General features: G+C 30.8%; 1 protein-coding gene across 1 annotated transcript; it reads right to left on the reverse strand.

Moving 5' to 3' along the window:
• Positions 1–334: 334 nt before the first annotated feature.
• On the reverse strand, positions 335–3,953 carry LOC109800882 (BTB/POZ domain-containing protein At1g67900). Its single transcript, XM_020361797.3, has 4 exons — positions 3,393–3,953; positions 3,232–3,301; positions 1,849–3,117; positions 335–1,168 (listed from the first exon to the last, which is right to left on the reverse strand). Exons 1-4 carry the CDS (start codon positions 3,449–3,451, stop codon positions 656–658), a joined length of 1,911 nt encoding a protein of 636 aa, XP_020217386.1. The 5' UTR covers positions 3,452–3,953; the 3' UTR covers positions 335–655.
• Positions 3,954–21,429: the final 17,476 nt, after the last annotated feature.

The following is a 21,429-nucleotide window of genomic DNA, read 5'->3' on the forward strand; positions in this document are numbered from 1 at the left end:
ACAGATAATCCAATTAGTTTTCAGTTGTTGGCTTTAATAATATGCTTCTTTGAAGCAAGCATATCAGTATCATTGGCAGATCTTATGCTTTCTGGTTTATTTGACCTACTTTTTGGTCAGCTTTGTATGGCACATCATCTTTGATACCAATTTTGTTTTACAGCATGATGATCAATGACAAATCTCTTCTAACTAAAAAAAAGCACAATAAATACATGTTTTATTATGTGCCACAACACTTCAAATCTTGTTCATAATTGGGTATCAATTCAATAAAGCGGATTATCTGTGTGGATACAAATAAATAAGACAAATATAAAGAGGCACATGAAAATACGAAAAAATTTGTCAACAATGTCAGGACCCAAGGAGCTACAGCAAATGACAAGAGACAGGTGTTGCAGATTTGTAGACAAACACAGCACCATTGGCCCCACGATTTGTCACTGACACCTAAGATTCCTACTCCAGCTTTTGACATGAGAATTACCAAAGAGATTTCCCCTCGTGCTGGGAAAATCTTTTCTTATTATTATAGGTTACATCAACAATGCACATTTAGATTCTTGGATTTTCCTAGAAGTTACATGGCGCTTTGCAGAAAGAAAAAAAGGAGTATATGTTACCCTCTAAATTACCATTACCAACTTGAAAATTAAACAGATTTCACTCGATTCTTTTCAGTGGTAGTTCTATTGGCAGACCAGAACTTACTAAGCATTTTTTTGGGTTGGGTTGGAATAGCACATATGGCCTTAAATCTAGAATTCCTTCCAATTCCATCAGGTGGCAAACCATTTTGATTGAAATCATCATCTTCAGCTAGCTTCATCCTCAGAGTTGAAGACCTTGACTTTGGTGACTTGAAGCCAGAAACACTCCAATTGTCCTCAGCATGTATACTTGTAGTGGTGCTTAATGGTGCTGCATGTTTTGATGGGTCAATACCATGTGCAGTGAGTAATGCCTTGATATTGGCTGGTAAGTCAGTCACTTTGCCACCAGCTGCTGCTGCTCTAGCTTGATCAAAGAAGAGAACTTGAACTACAACACGCAGAGGAAGTAGCTCATTTTGTGCTGCATGCATGCAAGCTTCCATAGACAGTTTTTTGCAGTCAAGAATTCGACACAATCTCTTCCTTTCACTTTTGTTGAGTTCTGGATGAGCCTGTATTTGTTATCAGTTAAACAACACATAAATTTGAGTAATACAAGACACCCCTCACTCACAAAATAATTTTACTTATAATTCTTACTTCCGTGGCCTAATTTCTAGTAGTACTAGTTTGACTGAACTGACAGCCAGACATGTTACATCAGTAACGAGTTCTTTGAGGTGGAATTTAGCTAAATGGAAAGAATGCATAAATGGTCAAAATCTCCTCTCAAGGAAGACACACAATCAATCATGTGAAGGACTAAAGAACATGCATCTCCTTTTCCCCTTCTCCCTATCTACTTGGACCTAGTACTGAGAAGAAATATGATATAACTCTATCACAGCTTTGACAGGAAATTTCTCTTCCCGTTTTTAGCCAAATGAAATTACAGACACCTGAATACATCCTGCAACTATATCGGTCAGAATGTGGATACAGTTAGGCTAAATTTCAGGTGGGTCAGTCAACACCTAACCGCCAATAAATGTTGAGTAAGACAATATTTTAAGGTCAAGAGAGTTGGTTATCCACTAATTCTGTCCCACATACTAAAATGTGAAAACGAAATCTACTCGGCCACCGTTTTTTTTTCTTCTTAATTCTTAACCACTTATTTTTACCAGGGTATGTAAAATATAAAAGGCAGTAAATTGGTAAACACAGTAGATATTTTGTTCTAATATTTTACCTTCAGATAAATGTCAATAGCTCTGTAGAGATCATCATGATCATGTCTTGCAAAATCTGGTATAATCTCAGCCAGGGCAATGAATTTCGACAAGTGAAAATTCACATCTCTGGCAACTTCTTGAAGATACCTATCCACAAGCTTTGCAACCTTCAATTTCGAACTGTGAGATGCAGAAGAGGACCTCCTACTCTCTTGAAATTCTAAGTTAATATTCTCAGCTGAACGAGACCTCCTTCTTTCAAAGGCCATCCTGGATCTCGCAGGGCTAGTTGGAGGGCTCTGCCCTTGTGCCATAAACTGCTCCAATATGGTCATCACCAACTCAACATCATACACTGTATCATTTGTGCGAGAAAGTGAGGGTATCAAAAGATCATTCACAGTGGCCTCCTCCAATTGAAGCCCTACCCTTCTTGCCAATTCCATCTTAGAAGATGAAGAAGCATTAAGAATATTGGATGCCTTCAAGAGCTTCAAAAGGAAGCCACAAGAAACAGCACCTTTCTCAGCTGGAAGCAAGCTCACTAGTGACTCCAAAAGCAGACGATGCTTTGAAGTTACTTCACTAACTGACTCCGAGTCTGAGTCAGAAACAGCTTGCTTCTTGAGGTGTCCATTGCTGGTAACATTAGGTAGCCACCGAGATGCATAGATTTTTAATGCATCTCCAATGAGGTTTGAGGGAATCTTGCCACCAGATTTGATTGCTATCATGGTTCTCCAATACAGGTCTATGCTGAGTTCTGCCAAATCTTCACCCCACCATCCCTTGTTTCCTGACTTGTTATGCCTCAGACTCTCGGTGCCATTGCAAGACACATCATCCCTCACTCTTCGGGAATGGCTATGTGACAAACAAACCTTAGAGGGGTGGCTTAGAACTTTTGCTGCAACAGCTTCAATGCACCTGCTGGTAATTCCCAAGTCCTCTGACCACATAGGCAACGCTTTTGTGGTCTGAAGACTCACAATAGAATCCTTCCAGCCACGTAGAATGCATGAGTTAAAGAAAACCTCAAGCTTCTGAATTAAGTTCCCCTTCTCAACCTCCTCCGTCATCTGCAGGTACTCAGCACTACATCGTGCAGCCACAATGTTGTAAGGACTCAGAGTGATGGTTATTCCATAGCAGAACTTAGCACACAACTCAAATGCCTCCACCCCACCAGGGAAATCAGCGAGTTGGACTACTTGGTGCTGAGAAGAAGAATCAGGAGACTCTGAACATAACTTTTGCAGCCTCAAACACTTGGACAGCAAGGGAAACTGAACACCACCACCATGAACTTCAGAATAAGTAAAACAACAAACAAAATAAACAATATCTATCATTCACAACTTCACAGCATAAAAGGCTTCAAGGATGGAACATATTCATACCTTGTGAAGAAGATACCTACTTCCCTTAACCTGAATTATGAGGTCGCTGGAAACTTCAGAAGAGACTGACCTGAATACAAAGAAAAGTACTATAGTCAATATCCACTAAAAACACGTCATACATCATTTGAGAGAAACAAATTGATGAGTTAAAGACTTGCCTTACTGCCTCTGCAGTGTAGAATGTATCAGGACGAGATCCCAGTTTCATGAACTTCATGGCTTTCAGTTTCTTATCATCCAAATCACGCGCTACTTCTCACTAGCTACTTGCATAATTCAGTCTCAGAAGAAGTGCAACTAACAGATAGTGAAATAAGCTCTAAACAAAAACCAAAGCCAGGAATGGATTTTCGTGCTGAGAAAGCCCAAGTGGAACACTGAATACTGAGCCGACAGACCTCACAGTGTCAGAGTCCTTCAAGAATAGTTCAGAACTCTCAGAAATATAAAAAGTGAAATAATAATAATAATAATAATAAAGATAGAATTTCGTTGGAGGAGAGAAGGTGTAGAAGTTCCAAGAGGAAAGGAAAACCAAGGGGCTTGCTGTGAGAGCAAAATAATATATAGTAGTTTAAATAGGTAGGATGGATGACATATATGGTTTGAAAGAAACACTGAAGATCAAACACGCCTAAGTTATGTCCTTTCAGTCACATAATTATCCCCATGAGTGATTTCGACATTTTAAATAAAACGATTTAAAGGAAATGCAATCTCATCAAATTCAGCCTCAGACTTGTCACACTCCCCTCAGTATATCATGCAGTAAAATGCATATAGAGGCATGTGCATGTATTAGAAATGGTCAAATAATACAAAGAAAAACACTCCCATTTATTCTGATGTCATGTACTATATTATCTAATAATAAATAAACGATGCTACTATTAGAAATGGTCAAATAAAATAAGGAATGGGTTCAGAGTTGAGATAACGAGGTCTATTTACAAGGTAAGGTAAGAGCATCAGGATACACTCCCAATACAGAAACTGCCAATCATGCATCGAAAAATTCGAACCGTATAAGGAAAAGTTGGAAAATTTTATTTGTAGCAAATCTTGCTTTCTTATTTCTAAGAAGAATATGATGTTAGAGTTTTTTTTGTTTTTTTTATTTTTTTTATATTTTTTATGCAACTATGGAGACATGCCAGTGGCAGCGTGCAATTCTAAAGGCAGCTCCCACGTGCTTATCCTGCGCCCACTTGTGTTCCGTATTCTCATCATTACCATTGCAAAATGCAAATTTTCTTATTATCTTTCGTTTCTCGTGTTTATAGATGCCAGTACCCCTGGATTATTTTAGTCAAACACTATTTTATTTTATACGCAACATCGTACATCTTTCATATTTATATCCTTTTCAAACGCAGAATATTTAAGAGAGGATGTTTTACGCATAATAATAACGTATTAAAAGGTGCTTATAGTATTTTAGAGAATGAAAAAAAGAAAAAAGAATGACGTGAAAGTTACAGGAAAAAGGTTGACATGCGTATAACTATAAGTGTATTATCAGTATCACACACATGATTAGCGGATGGAGTCCGTATATTAACATAATTTCATTTTTCTTTTATATATATGTTATTATAAAGTCATATATGAAGATTGGCCTTACGCTTTCCATAAATAACCCAACTGCCATTGTTTATCTCTTGGAAGTTTTTTCTTTGCTTTTGGGATGAACATTAATTTTCATTCATTGCAAGTGGTCCAGAATATTGAAACTTGGCCCATTATTGGAGTGAAGCCAAGAAACCTGAGGTTGTTTGATCTTGATATGTTGGTGTATGTTTAGGTAAAGTCAAGCTTTCTGGTGGAAATTTAAATTTTTGGTGCTCTCTTAAAACGGGTTAATCCGGCAGTTGAGGTTCTTCTTCAAACCTTGTTTGGCTTTGGATTCTCACGACGCAATTACTTGTGAGTTTGTGATATTTGTGGGATCCTTTCTTTGATTACAACTGTTAAGGAACAATGAGACCGATTGGCGTGGGTACGATCATTCGATGGAATATAATGGAAAAACACTAAAAAGTTGTTAAGAATAAATAGTTCCACATTTGTATCTCTTTATAATAATGAAATTTGATTACAAATTTCAATGTTAAGTTATAACTAATCGTCAGTATTTCTTTTTTCTTCTTTTAAGGAGATATGAAATGTCTTTTACTAGTCATTCATAAAATTTACAATCATGGTGAATATTTTTTCAACTCGGCCGATTTAATGATTACACTTGGACTCAGGATCTTGACTCAATATATATATGATTATTGTCATTTAAGCTTAGGTAACTGATTGTGATAACAATATATCACTGAATATGGCAAGTCTTTCTGGTCAAATATGTTTATGAGCCCAATTGATATCAGCAATTAAATACCTAAAAAGCCTTGTTATCATATATACGCATGAACTTTACTGCCTTTCCGATTGGAATTTAAATCTTCTCCTGCAATATTCTCTCTCCAGCCTCTCTTCTGTAACATTAATAATCATTAAATATATTTAATGGTTTAAATTTAATCTTATAATTAATGTAACTTTTTAAATGATTTTTATAAAATTAAATTTGAGCCAAGATATATTTAATGGTTATTAATGTTACAGGATAAAGGTTAAAGAGAGAATATTGCGAGAGAAGATCCAAATTCTTCCGATTGCCACATAATGATATCAAAATAAGATAGGCTGACCGGTAAAATAAGGCAAAATTTTTAGCCAAATTTTAGTGACAACGTTGAGTATAAAGTATAATGATATGTATTTTAAGTAACCACACGTTCTAAGTTCGAATTATATTTGAATTTTGATGAATAAAAAGTTATATAATATTTTAATTATTATTTATATTGTATTTTTATTTATTTATTTTTATTTTTTTAGGTTCATCATAAAAAAGTATATTTATTCGACTTGAATTTTTTTTTTTTTTTATACACAAAAGTTAGAAGTTGAAATCTGAATAATTAGTTAAACAACGAGAGTCTTTAGTCACTCGTGCTTATCCAAGATATTTTGTACATATACCGTATGGTGGCTGATTAGGCCGAATACCCGAGTTCGTGGCCGACTAGGCCGAATACCCGAGTTCGTGGTCGACTAGGTCGAATACCCGAGTTCGTGGCCGACTAAGCCGAATACCCGAGTTCGTGGCCGATTAGGCCGAATACCCGAGTCCGTGGACAACCAGGTCGAATATCCGAGCCCACCGACCACTCACAATCTGAACGGAACGTGTCGGTGTGCTCGGCCAAGTCACGGATTTACGCCACGATAATTATGGAGAGATTAATTTATGTAATACACCGGATTAGCCCCCTAATTTCCCGGGGCCTAGTCCTTAATCGCGGCCCAATAAGAATCACTATAAATAAGACCCCAGCGAGGTACGTAACTAACTTTCAACTACCGCATTTATTACGCCGAGCACTTACTTGAGCGTTGGAGTGTCTTTGCAGGCACGCCCCCCTCACATCGGACTACCCGGATAGGAACGGAAAGACCGAGACCAAGGATCAGACCCGCTACAACAAGGATAAGTGAAGTATGTATCCTAACACAGGAACATTTCCTTTGCTTAATAGTTTTTAGGGTTTTTTTCACCAAGTTTCTTGATTTCGTAAATTTTTGCTACTCAAATTTTAATTTATATTTAACATATTTTGTCTTCTGTTGCTAGATCGTTTAAAGTTGTTAATTAACTACTAACGTCACATATTTTGTCATATTATTATCTATATGTCACATTATTTATTTACATTAATTATAATGATTAATATGTTTCCTTAATAGTCTATAACTTTGACAATCAAGTAACAAGACAACAAGATGTGTGTTTATTTTAAAAGTTGTACATGTGTAACAAATGTGCAAATTCAAAAATTAAGTAATAAAATTCAAAAAAATCATAAAATTTTGGTGGCAAAATATATATGCGGTTTAAGTCTATTTTTAATATATTTAAATAAAAAAATAAATTAAAATTCGATTTCTCACTAAAATTTAAAATTGTTCTATTTTGGTATAAATTATACTTCCAAAACCACAGACTTTTACTTATTCATTATATAATTTTTATTTAAAAAATTAAATAGAGACACCCAAAAAATACTTGTCTCTTTTTTTTTTCCTTTATATAATTGCGATAATTTTTTTGAGGCAGACTAGCCATGACTTGCCTATGTCAGAAATGTAGGCAATAGTAATTAAGGACATTATTAGTGTTATGAATGGAGAGAAGGATTGAGAATAGTTTGAAGGTAATAGGAGCAAGAGGTAGGTTATGGAGAGCAGTTGAGGACATATTATGGGGAAGATAGAGTTTGCATTAGTTGGTTGGTTCATTCGTTTAGCCAAAACCAAAACAAAAGTAATGCAAAACGACACGTTGGCAATGTCTTGGCTCCATCAATGTCTGCTAGATACCCGGACCATACTCCGTGTTGGCTCGCTCAATGCTTTGTGTAAATGATAGCAATGGAAGTAAATAGAGATAGGAAAAGGGTCAAAAATGGAATTGACAAGTAGAGATACAAGGAACCACACAACTAAGAAACAAAAAACAAGTTTAATTATGATACGAGAGCGTAACCATAGACGCTGCTGTTAACGGGTCTTTCTCAATGCCACCCAACGGGGTAGCCACTCGACACCACGGGACCCCTATTTCTTTCCTTTCTTCATAGCTTTGGGACCCTCTAACCTTCTACCAATCCTCGATAGCAATTTGCTTTAGAATAATAAAAGGAGCAAAAATTAGTTTACTACTTCTCAAACACATCATTCTTAATTAATCTCTATTAATCTACACTTATATGTACTTAAGTATCATTAAATCTTCTTTGTAAATTGAAAATTTTAATTGCATGTTATATAATTCTGAACTAGCAAATAATTTCTTATAAAAAGAGAGATTTTAAAGTAACTTTTGATGTTTTGATATGGTGAACTAATCTGTCAAAATATCATGCATAAATTAGTTTAGAAAGTGATTGATTCTATTATGGGATTACTAATGGATGGGTGGTTGTGATTAATCATATTAAATAATTGTTAGCTCTAATTTGACAATTTATTTGGGAGATAATTATTAAGGAAGGCTTCGAGAAAGTCTACGAGGGTAAGGGGAAATGGAGCTGTAGGGAATGAAAGTCCATATTTCATGTCCCACAAAACATAATTATTTTCCTAGTTGCAAAAACAAAGATTAAGTTATATTTTTTTATTTATGATATTATAATTTTTTTTATTCAATCTTTCGTTTTCAAAAAAGAGTTTTGGGTTTTGTATTAGGGAATGAGTAACTACAAAAGACTCGTGTATAAATAAAAAGTTAGGTGGAAGGAACAATACTCCCTCTTTTAATCTTCAAAACCTTTTTTCAGACAACCGTTAATCTATTAAAGTTTTTTTTATATTATTAATTAAACCTCTTGTATTATTTTAAGTATGAATATATTATTGGAACCAGAACCGTGTCTAGAAAATATACATGGGACGTCCTAAGTCGACTAAGATTTTTTTTAAAATTTTTTATTTTTAAGGACTCAAGTGATAATAATATTACAAAAAAATGTTATATAAAAAGTGTTAATATAAAAATAATATATATAAATACAAATTAACTTGCTATATAATTATATATAATTTTAGTATTAATTATGAATAAGATTCAATAATAATATTGTGTGTCATTATAATTTATATTTACAATTTTTAACAATATATATATTAATATATATTGTATTTATAATGTAAGTAAAAATAATTATTAATGATAAATATTATATCACTATTGGATGTGTGTCATTACATAATATTTTTTTTAGTGTAATAAGAAATGTAGTGTGACCAAAAAAAATAAAAATTTAAGATCTTAAATGAAATCCCAAAAATGTTTATAACTTATTTAAATTTTCCTTAGTTTCACATATTAATACAACAACAAAAGTATAATTAATTTAAAAAAAAAGTTCATAACTTATTTAAGTTTTCCTTAATTTTACATATTAATATAACAACACAAGTATAATTTCAAATATCGATCAAATTGACCATTTACTCACGTACTTACATACTGATATTATCTAGTACAATAATCTGAGATTAATGATCTATTTTAACAATTCACTTCAAGTTTTTTTTAAAAAAAATAGAAATTGTTGAAATAACTTGAAATAAAAATGACAAATTTGGTAAAAATATATGTACTGAATCAAATTAATAACGATTACATATTTTTTCTCTCTCAAAATCTAATGAATAGAAGTTTAAAAATATAGTATGCTTAATTATAAGCATACTTATTCTATTGAAGAGAGCAACTGAACAAACGAAATTACAAGCATTTAATAGCTAAATAGCCAATAACTCAAATCCCAATACAAATATTACAATATATGCATTGGTGCAACATGACTATTATTAGTGAATATAACATATTAATGGGAAGACAGCTCAACTTATCAATATTAATATCCTAATTGTGGATATGTCGAAGACTAAATTAAACTAGTACAATAATTATATATAAGAACACAACAAATCAATCAACGTACAGTTGATTTCTATTAATCAATATACATGTAATTTAAGAGGAGCCTAAGCTAAGTACCTTAATGGCCTTGCATATTACACGACTTTGATTGGAACTTAATAGTACAAAATGGAACCGTTTTCTCAAATAAATGGTTCAATATGCTTTGCATTGTGCATATGATTAAGATGATTTGTTGAGATTATAAGAAAATTGTCATATATTATGTCACTAAAAATTACTTTTATACACACAATAAATATAATATATGTTGATATATTGTTAAAAAGTATGAGTATAAATTATAGTGACACAAAATATGTTGGTAAATCTCATTCAAAATCATCACTAAAATTGTATGTAACTATATATCAAATAGATATATATATATTGTATCTATATGTAACATTTCTTGTAGTGTAGAGATAATCCATACATATTTGAACCTGTATTTCTTCATCGACCTGTTTAATATTAATATTAGGAAGAAGATGAATACGTTTGGAAGCACTCTTATAGCGAGATTTTTATTTTTTATGAGGCTCATTAATATCTTTAACCTAGGGTATTGCAATAGCCCTATGCATCTATCATTTGGTCGAAAATTATTCCTCCCTTTAGGGTCTGTTTAGTTTGGCGTTTGATTCATAATAAAGTTTGCATTGATGACAATTTGCGATTAAGAGGTATCACAATAGTGTCTATGTGTAGTCTTTGTGGTTTCTCTAATGAGACTCTTGAACATTTATTTCTCAATTGTCTGTCTGTTGTTTCAATCTGGTCTTGGTTGCAACGTATTATTAATCATCCACTAGATTGTTCTTTAGTAATATCATTGTTATTGTTCTTTAGCAAATTATGGAGTAGGCAAGTTAAGTATGTCCTATCTACTGCTGTTGCACAAGTGATTTAGGTAGTTTCGCATTGTAGAAACCAAATTCATTTTTATAATATCATTATTCTTGTAGAGAAACCATTATGCTGATTCAACTAGCTATTTTGATATCTAGTACTTTGATAAATAGTTATATTTCTCATTCTTGGACAGATGTACATTTGCTTAAACAACTTTCCTACACATTATTCATCTTCCAAAGCCTCCTCAGATCATACAAGTTGATTGGCATCCTCCAGCTAGTGATTTTGTCAAATATAACACAAATAGAGTGGCTACTAGTTGTCCATGACACACAATTGGTGGTGAAATATTTAGAAATTCTAAAGATGAATTTTTGGGTGAATTCTCTACTTATATTGGTATCCAGATTACTTTTTATGCTGAGATAGTGGCAACTATAATTGCTATTTTATGATATGGGATGACTTAATTTATGGCTCAAAAGTGATTTTAAGCTTGTGTTGCTTGCTCTATCTAATGCAAATATTGTTCCTTGAACTCTAAGAGGTAGATGGCTTTGGTGTCTTCTCTTGTTGATATCCATGCATTTTTTTTTCTTCACACATTTACATAGAAGGTAATCAATTAATGCATTTCTCGATTGACTGCTCTTAGCCTTTCTTCTAGAACTTATTTTGTTCGGTGGAATCTTCTTCCTTTTTGTTCTAGGGATGTTTTTTTCATAGAAATTTTATCTTCCTTTCATTTTTGCTAAATTCTATTGTGGGTTTTGATCTAGTCCTCCCACTTTTGTTTACTTTATTTTCTAATTAATTTTTATTTAGCATGTTATAAATGATTGATAGTCCTAGAGATGCCAACGTTATTCAAAATGTCTTGAATATATAGTGATGTCTTTGCATGACTCACCTTTTATTTAAAAGATTATAGTATCAATCTCTTCATATAACTTTTTCACACGTTAAATTTGGTCTATAGTGAAAGTGAGTTACTTCAATCCCAAAATAAATAATATCAAAAAGTAATCATCTTTAATTTTCAAGTTAATTACAATTTCAATTATGCAATTTCATCAACACCATCCTTTATGGTAATCATGTCATCAACATAATCTTTGTATCTTAAAATAACTGTAATTTTAATATTTTAAAAAATTAAAATTACAAATGATAAATATTTATATATTTTAAATATTATATTATATATTAAAATAAAATAATACGATAAATTATCATATAATTTAAGAGGATGAAATTTGATTAATAAAAACATAAAACACAATGATTTGATTGATCAAATCCTCATTCTATCCTATATTAATGTAATTATACTAACTTTAATATGCATCTCTCACACACACACACACACACACACACATATATATATATATATATATATATATATATATATATATATATATATATATATAAATATGAGGGGGTTATAATAACATCGGTGTAACTTTTATTAAGTATTACACTACTCAATAACTTTATATTAACTGTAAATTTTGTAAATCCAACCGTTAGATTGAAAGTTCATATCTCTTAGATCATATATACAAAATTTTATATTAATCCAAGATGATTTAATACTTCATTTTTATAAAATAAAATTAACGTAATATATTCATTTTAAAATACACTAAAATATGAACAATTTGATTAACTTCAAGTTGTTGTTCAATTTTAACAAAATTTGATTATACGTATAAAATGATATGAACTTTCAATCTAACGGTTAAATTTACAAAATTCATAATTAATATAAAGTTATTGAGCGGTGTAATACTTAGTAAAAGTTACACTGATGTAATTATAACCCTTATATATATATATATGAGTTAATCACCTATACACTGCCAGTATAAAGTTTTTTTATACTGACAACTAATTATATCTTTTAATTATGACATGTCACTATAAACATATTTACTTTTAACAGAAATATGACACAATTAAAATATATAATTAGTTGTCAGTGTAAAAAAACTTTATACTGACAGTATATATATATATATATTTATTTATTTTTATTTTTTTTGTGACAACACTATCTTCGCATCTTTCTTTTATGGTAAAAAAGATCGAGAAAGTATTTTTTTTTTAATTTAGCATAATGAAAAGGTTTGAAGGATAATATTAAAAATGAAGGAGTAAAGAAAGAATTCCTGTAGACCAAAAATTAAAAAAGACAAATTCTTTGATAATATGCTAATCATATAGAAGAAAGAAACCAGAAAAGTAACGAAGCACGATAAAGTTCAATCAGTAGTACTTTGGGGGGAAGGGGGGCTATATCCCTGGGGAGAAGGGGGTTTAGGGATGAAAGAGACAGGGCAATCGTGCAACAATGCATTATTTAACAATTAAAATTTCTCAGTATATATTGCATTTAAAACAACATTGTGGGAGTAGGACAAGTCAGATTGAAAGGTCATATGAATCCACAAGCCATGCAACTGTGGGTTGGTCTGTGGCTGGCTAAGCTTAAAAATTTAATCTTACAACTTTTAGGTGTTGAAAAAATGGACACCTTCGATTAATTCCCTTATCAGTGGTTGAATAATTTGTTAGACACCGAAAACTGAAATGACTTGGGGTGTTAATTATCCGGTCGGTCCACGAGGTTACACCCGACATAACCCCATGTAGGTACGTATTTGACATCTCTTGAAGTCTATGATCAATGTTAAAAATGCATGCCACGGAAAGGAACTCTTCTTGTAGGACACAAGGTACCCTTAACCTTAAGCATTATCTACTGTCACTACTCTACACCCCTTTTGGGTTATCACTTTTGTTGCCTAGAGAATCCCTTTACGTGACTTAAATTTTGTACGCATTAGACAATACATGCATGTATACAAATCTCATAAGGCTAAAGAGTCCGTCAATAGTGCATGGCATGTCTGGCTAGGTGATGCATATTATATGGTGCTATCTAGTTGTGCTCATCAATCAAGGGCAACAACTTTATCCTGTATCATTCCAGAATCACACTAGGACCAATGCTGCTCAAATGATTTTGGCCATTAATTAAAAGTCTAATTCACCTTTTTATCCAACCTAGTGTGAATTAGTTAACTGATAACCATATCTATTAAGTACGTCATATGCGATTCAATATTGATATCGATGTGTATAGAAAAATATCTGTTATGAGAAATTCGCCCTCTTAAATAGATTTCTATATCAAAAGATTAGTATCTGAATTTCCAATGAAATATATCTTAAATTAAAAAATGTGGCTGCCCCTTATTGCTTTCCCATTTGGCTGAGGTGTGCCAACATATCTTTCCCTTTCCTATCTACCATCCTTCATATTGTGGGGTCACCCTGTCTCTCATAGCTATAGACACGCACGTACAAGAAGTTGAAAAGGGAAAACACATCAACCGCACCAAGTGCGAAAGCCCAAGTTCCATTCCACCCACCTTAACTTTCGATGCCAATTAGCTTCTGTCTCTGGTTATACTACCCTAGTATTTGTTTTCTTCTTTCTTTTCTCTCTTGTTTGTTTCTGCTATATACATATATACTATTCTTTTTGCTTCTTTCTATGGACATCCATCAGAATCACTTTTTCTTTTAAGAGAATCTGCTGTCCTATGTGCTTGTCTACAATATTCACAATTTCACACACTGACACTGCATGGTTATTCTGTATAAAGACATTACACAAAAATATACGATATTTATCAGCTGCCACTTTTTAGGAACCTATTTTTTTTTTCTTTCATTTTTTTTAATTCAACGGTCAGAACACAGTGATATTATATTATGACATACATAAATAACTGCATCGATACTAAAATAGCTGTACCAATAGTTACATACTATAATAATTAGTTCTCATTGAGTATTATATAATTAGATTTACTAATCTGTGTACGTATAAATAATCATTTACCATTATGTAAATAGTTAATATATACGAGAATGTAGTGTTCATTCCTACCCTACCATGGCATTTTTGTTTTTTTGTGAATAAAGCAAGACATTTTAAAATGATAATAGTCTTAATAGGTAGATATTGTGTTTGCTCTTGGCAACAGCATTGAACTGGACTTTGTCCGAAAAAAAGAAAAAGAAAAAGTTTCTGCTGGGCCTGGGTACTTTATATGCTGTAATGCATTTATGAGTTAATTTGCACCATAACCACTACATTTTGTTGTTGATGAAAGCGAAAAGCCTATTGCAATATTTTAATCCGATGATGTTTGTGTTTTATTAGGCAAAAAGCAAATGGATCATATAAGGCATAAACTAAAACATAAAATTTCACTTAACTATGTAATTGATCATGGGATCAGTACGAACGTACACAAGCCCGCGGCTAAATGATCAGTCTCACCTCCATGAAGTTTCTTTATTGATTTGTCCTCTTCGTTAGGTACCTAATCCTATGAGATAGTATAATACCTTATTTAAAGCTAGTTGGGGAAACAGGTCAATTTAGTATGTAAAGCTAGGGATCGGGGTATTCATTATTGAAGGTGCTCTCACTTTGGAAACTTTCTCCCTAGCTACCGAATTGAATAAAAAAATACATGATGCCAATCATAACTTCAATACATACCAATTCCCCAATATAAATAGAGTGTTGTAATTCAATTTAAGAAGCAAGAACAGTTTGGTACATATATATAGGTGAGACATTTCAAAGGAATAAGAGTAAAAATTGGAGAATTCATAATTTGAAGATATTTTTTTAAGCTCATATCCAAATAAGGACATCGAGTTATATAATTCAAGAGAAAGGAAGTATATGTCGATCTTAATTGTGACATACCAATACGTTTGCAAATGAATTATAGTCAATTTATTTTAAGAGAAACATATAACAAATTTCTCCTCCCAATCTTGAAAGTGTGAGTGTGTGTTACTCTTTTCTAATCTTATGAAAAGCAAGATTTGGTATAGTTAGTAGTACTAATTTTATTAGCTAGGTGGGGAAGAAGTTATTGATGGCAGAGTTATAGGGTTGTCAAAAACTGAGGAAGCTTAATATGTGAGAATTAATTGTAGTTGGTAAAATGATGAGTAATATGTAAACTGGGTTCCCCAAGTAGTCTCACCCACCTTTGATGTCCCCGTTTGTCAAAGATTCGCGTGCGACGCATGGATTAGGCACCATGAATGTGACACGACAAAATATGTCTCAGCTTTAGCTCATAATTGACTCACAAAAACAAAAGGTGATATGGGGATTTTTTTTGTCTTTGATTATATCATTAGTTCACTAATCCAGTTGATTATCATGTTCCACTTTTTTGAAATATAAATAAATAAACAAACTGTTGTTTGACATGAACATTCATGTATACCTCAGCAGTCATCATATAACCTACCATTTGGTGGGCTTGAAATTCACACCTTTTTTGATTCGATTGGCAGAAAGTTCATTAATTGGGGCAGCAAAGAAAGAAATCATTTTAAGTATGTGTTTGTTTTCCCACCGTCGATTATGTCTCAATGCTAGAAAGGAGCTTCTTCATATACATTTGGATAAATCTCTATAAGACGTTTTGTTTTGATAAGTATTTCAATGATTGATAATCATATTTTCTTTTAAGTATTTTTTATAAACGAGATAAATGTTGCGATTATTTTATATTTAAAACGAAAAGCATACATAGGTAATGAATTTTTTTTAGTTAAGTAGAATGAAAGTCTAATTTTGTGATTAATTACATATATAAAGAATATATAATTCTAAATCCAGACTATTTCTTTCGGTGAAGCGATGCCTTTTTACTATTTTAATAAAAAATATTGGAGCGAGATGTCACAATTAAAGAAATATTATTATTCTATTTAATCTTTTAATCCCCCCTGCATAATATAAAAAGTCTCAAACAACTTATATACTAAATATTATCCACATAAATTAATATGCTTATATCTTTTAATTAAGTTGTTTAAACTTTAAATTTGATTATGAGAATAAATTGATCAATTAAAAGATAAATATTCACTTTGTGTGTTATATAATCTTTAATAAAGATTAATCTTCACTTCTAACAAATATCATGATTAAAAAAAATAAGTAATACACTTTTTTCAAATTATTAACAAAGAATATCACTCGTCAATCATAAAATTAACCTTCTTCAGAGAAAAATATCATCTTTTAATTGAGTTTTTTTTCCTATAAATAAGAGTTAAAATTTGAATTCTAATCACTTGATTAAATTATAAGAGTCTCTAGTTATTCACACAAACTTAAGTTAGTAACAACTAATACACCTTTAATTATATAAAAAAGTTAATTTAGAAACGGTAAATACTTATAATAAAATAAATTAAAATGAATTAAAAACTCTGTTTTTTACACCAAAATGAATTAAAAACTTAGAATATATTGAACTTTTTTATTTCCTCGCTTTTTTTTTTTAAAAAAAGAATTCTTTTATAAATTTACTTCTATATTATAAATTAGAATTAGAATACACAATATGAAGGGCGGTACTCTCACTCTTCTTAGTATATCAATTAGATTATTTTTTTTAATAAAACTATTCCTACATTATAAATTAAATTCTTAGAATACACTGTATCACTTTATATATGTAGTATTTACTACATATTAAACTATACTTTTTCACTAATTATTTATTCATAGTTCCAACAACCATACTAGTAAAATACTAGTAAAATTTACTAGCACTTGAATGGATGGCCTGAATTTACGAGTTATTCAACTAATTTATACCTTTATTTACAAGTAAAGTTCTGAATAAACTTTTATTTAACAAAACCATGTTAAATAAATGTTTGCACTTTTACAATGATTTTTCTTTTTCAATGGAGGAAAGGATAACAAGATAGAGATTAAATTTTAATTCTGATTAATAAATAATACTGAAAGTGCACAAAAATAACTGTATCTTTTATTCAATTTATGAGAAAATAGTATATGTTACTATAAAAAAAATTTGTACTATCATTTAATCATAAATAAATTCTTATATATTAAACATAAATAATTATATTGTTCAAGAATGTTTTTGGGAATTATTCTTCAATGAGAGTGTTTTTATGAATTCTTATAACGTTTTATCTAATTCAATTTTTTTTTATTTGTGATATTTATTTTTGAATTAAATTTTAATATTTTAAAATATATTCTCCATAATTAAAAATAATATAAATTATTTATCATAAATCTAAAGTATAATTTATATGTTTAAAAATATTTATTTATATAATTTTTTAAATATTATTTATATATTCAAATATAATATTTATTTAATTTATTATAAAATTTAGTTATACATAATAAGCATTTTATCTGTAAAATGTACAAACTAAAATAATACGTTTGATAATTTTTACTCAATCATTTTAAAAGAATTCAATAATAAATTTCTTTTATAGATTAACATACAATATATTTTTTTTCACTGAATGTATAGAAATTAACACTTTTAATTTATTAATAAATTAATTTCAAAATGCATGCATTTCCATCCAACAATTTTTTTTAATTGTTTAGATTATTTTTGACTGAAAATAATTGATAAAATTCTAATAATACTAATAATAGTATTTAATAGTTCAAGTCAATTATCAAAATCAAAATTAAATGCTGACTTAAATTCTGTTGAGTTTAAAAAGATGAGTATCAACCGGCCAGTGTTACTGCTATATGACATAAGACATTGGTCATGATCTTGCTTTTAATTCATTGGCATCTATCTGTTGACATCAACTTTTCAAAAGGTTAAAAAAAAAAAAAGGAAGAAAATGGGAAGGAAGAACAAGAGGCTACAGATAAGTATCATCCGAACAAAAAGCATATGCGTGTTATCCATCTTGATCTGCCTTTGCCTTTGCCTTTGATTTCAAAAATTTCAATCATTTCGTAATTCTAAGCAGATTTCATCGCCAAATTAAATGTCCCTACACATAATCTCAAAAGGAAGTGATCCAAGTTTGAGCTGGATTTTTCATCCTAATCAAGGGCTGCAGCATTTCAGACAATTATATTAAATTAGCAGTCACTTGCACATTATTATATCTTAATAATAATATTCAATTATAAACCACTGTTATCGCGATGGATGCATACCTGCATATAGCTATTGGCGAAATAAAAATAGATCAAATTCATGAATTTGCTAAAATAAGTGTCATCTCCCTGGCTTAAATTCAAAAGAAGAAATCAATAATTAATCCTGCAGAAAGAAAGGGAGAAGAGGGAAACCACTGAGATCAAAGTTTCATTAACTAAGGAGACATTCAAGTTATCTCATACTACTTCTAAGCATGTTTGAAATTAACATAATATTCACAAAATCTTAAGTTTAAATCTTGTCCTCGTGATAATTCTATGTTATTCTAATTCTATAGATTAAGAAAACGCGCGTTATTTTAACAATTAAACTTGTGAGATAATGTTACAGTTTATATATAGATGAATCAATGACTATAAACAATTAATCTGAAATAGTAACATGTTTTAATAATATCTTAGGACTCCATCATGCATACCCTTTCGGGTTATGGCCAAGCCAAAGTACTTTGCTCCATTCTTTTTCCCCGTTTGAGCTTTTGAGCAACTTATCTTATCCCAATCTCATTATTGACAATCGACTTGTGGCGGAAATTCTACATTGAGTAGTAATTAGATGAGCTCAAAGTGATGCCAGTGGACCACATTGTTGTGCAATTGGCAAATTTCTAATGGTCAGAGATGTAATGCAACTACAAATTCATCTACCAATTTTGGCCTTTTCATTTTTCTGTCAGAATCTCATTCTTCAATATTTTTCCCTCACGCACCCATATCAACAAGATTAAAATTTGCTGTCAGATTATGTATACATAGGAGATTGTGCAATATTCTCCTCACACTTATCCATTTGTCTTAACATTCTAATATAATATAATTGGCCGTGTGACATAAGTTAAATTTTTTGTGGAACTAACACGGCATGAACAGCATAAAGATATAATAAATGTGTACTTGTATTGTAAGCAAAGGTTGCTTTTAGCGTTTGGGCTCCATGTGAAGGTATAGTGAGGGACTAGGGTTTGATACTGATAGAGAGCCAAAATGGTGTTTTTTGTGAATCCATAAGATGGTTAAGGTATGTTATAGACAACTCTAGAGACACTGGACCCTTAACCCAAACAATATGAGTATGTGATAGGTGGGTCTCTCTCTCCTCTCACAATCCAAACATAGAGACCACCCCAACATGTGAAGATTGTCACAAAGTGTTGTCCATATTAAGTTACCCCAACCCAACCTTCACTCAACAATAGAAACCAGACATGGGCCACTAGGTCACACAACTATGACAAAACATCCTACCAAGAAACTTTTATGCCACACGTGAGCTCTGTCAGGTGCATGCACTGTTAGTGTTTCATCACTTAATCAACTGTCCTCATACACTATTCAACAACTGTTTTTTCTTCTTTTCCGGATAGATTAATTAATAAGGTAAAATAACACTGTACTTATTTATTTATTATTATTATTTTTTTTATATAGTGAAACCATTAAAGAAGCAATTTCACGTCGACTATAAAACCACGTGAAGAAGTAATACACATCGGTTACCAAGTAGAGGAATTGCTAGGGTTGGAGTTGGGTAGATATATGAACACGTGAGGTTGATTTTCATTATCGTCATTGTAATTTTCTTGTTTTTATATATAGGGAGAGAAAAAGAGAGATTGATTTCTTTTAAAAAGTAAATTTTTGTAAATTTATTACGTTTAATAATTTATGTTTTATATAAAATTTTAATAATTTAATTATTAAATTAATAATTTTTAATATATAGATCAAGTTTGTAAGATTTTAAAAATTTTAAAATTTATTTAAAATTTTGTTATATAAATTTAAATCAACATACAAAATATTTTTATAATTATTTATTAATTTAAATTAATAAAATAAAGTATCACATCATTTTTAAATTTTTAGAAAATTTGTACGAATGATACGTTAAAAAACTTTAATTCAATGATTATATTATTAAAATTTGATGTAAAATATGAATTATTGAGAGAAATAAGCCTATATAGACATAAGTAGATCCTCTCCTATTTCTTTCTCTTTCTCTATATATATATATATAAGTTATCAAATAATTTCCTTGTTGATAACTTTTCTAGGCATTCATTGGCACATCGACGGTTAGAATGACGAATTGAATTCTCTTCGAAATCAATTTCTTGTGAGAAGGATATCTCTTTCTGCCCCCATGTTTCTGGAAAAGATATGGCAAAAGAAGAATTTCTTAAAAGGATTACGGTTTACACATTCAAATTTCAAGGTGGCTTGTAATTAATTTGGAAATTTTGATTAGGTCCTATTACCAACCTCTCTGTATATATACTTTGGTACAGTATCTTTTCTCCAAACGAACCCGGCCATGCATTGCCGAAGCTGTAGTCTCTGTCTGGATTATTCGAAATGATTTGAACTACGTTTTGTACATTGTTATAAAAATAAACCAATTAAAAATTCAAACAAGTTTTTTTTATGCTAGAAAAGGAATCAAGTCATAGCTTAGTTACTTCAACCGATTGAATTTGATATTGAACTAACTAAACTACAGTTGAAAGAATTGGATACTTTTTTTTTTGTTGGTATAATTGAATTGAATAATGTTGACATTAAAATTATAATTACTAGTTTGATTTAACTGGTCGGTTTAATTTAATTTTTGAAACATTGATTTAGTTATATTTTGACTGGATTGAGTGTGGTGTTAAAATTCCACAAGGAATATATTTCTGGTCCGCACTCCAAAAGGAAGCTGTATAAG

This window comes from Cajanus cajan, chromosome 11, assembly GCF_000230855.2.
Source record: "Cajanus cajan strain Asha chromosome 11, NIPB_CcT2T_4, whole genome shotgun sequence".
Taxonomy (NCBI): domain Eukaryota; kingdom Viridiplantae; phylum Streptophyta; class Magnoliopsida; order Fabales; family Fabaceae; genus Cajanus; species Cajanus cajan.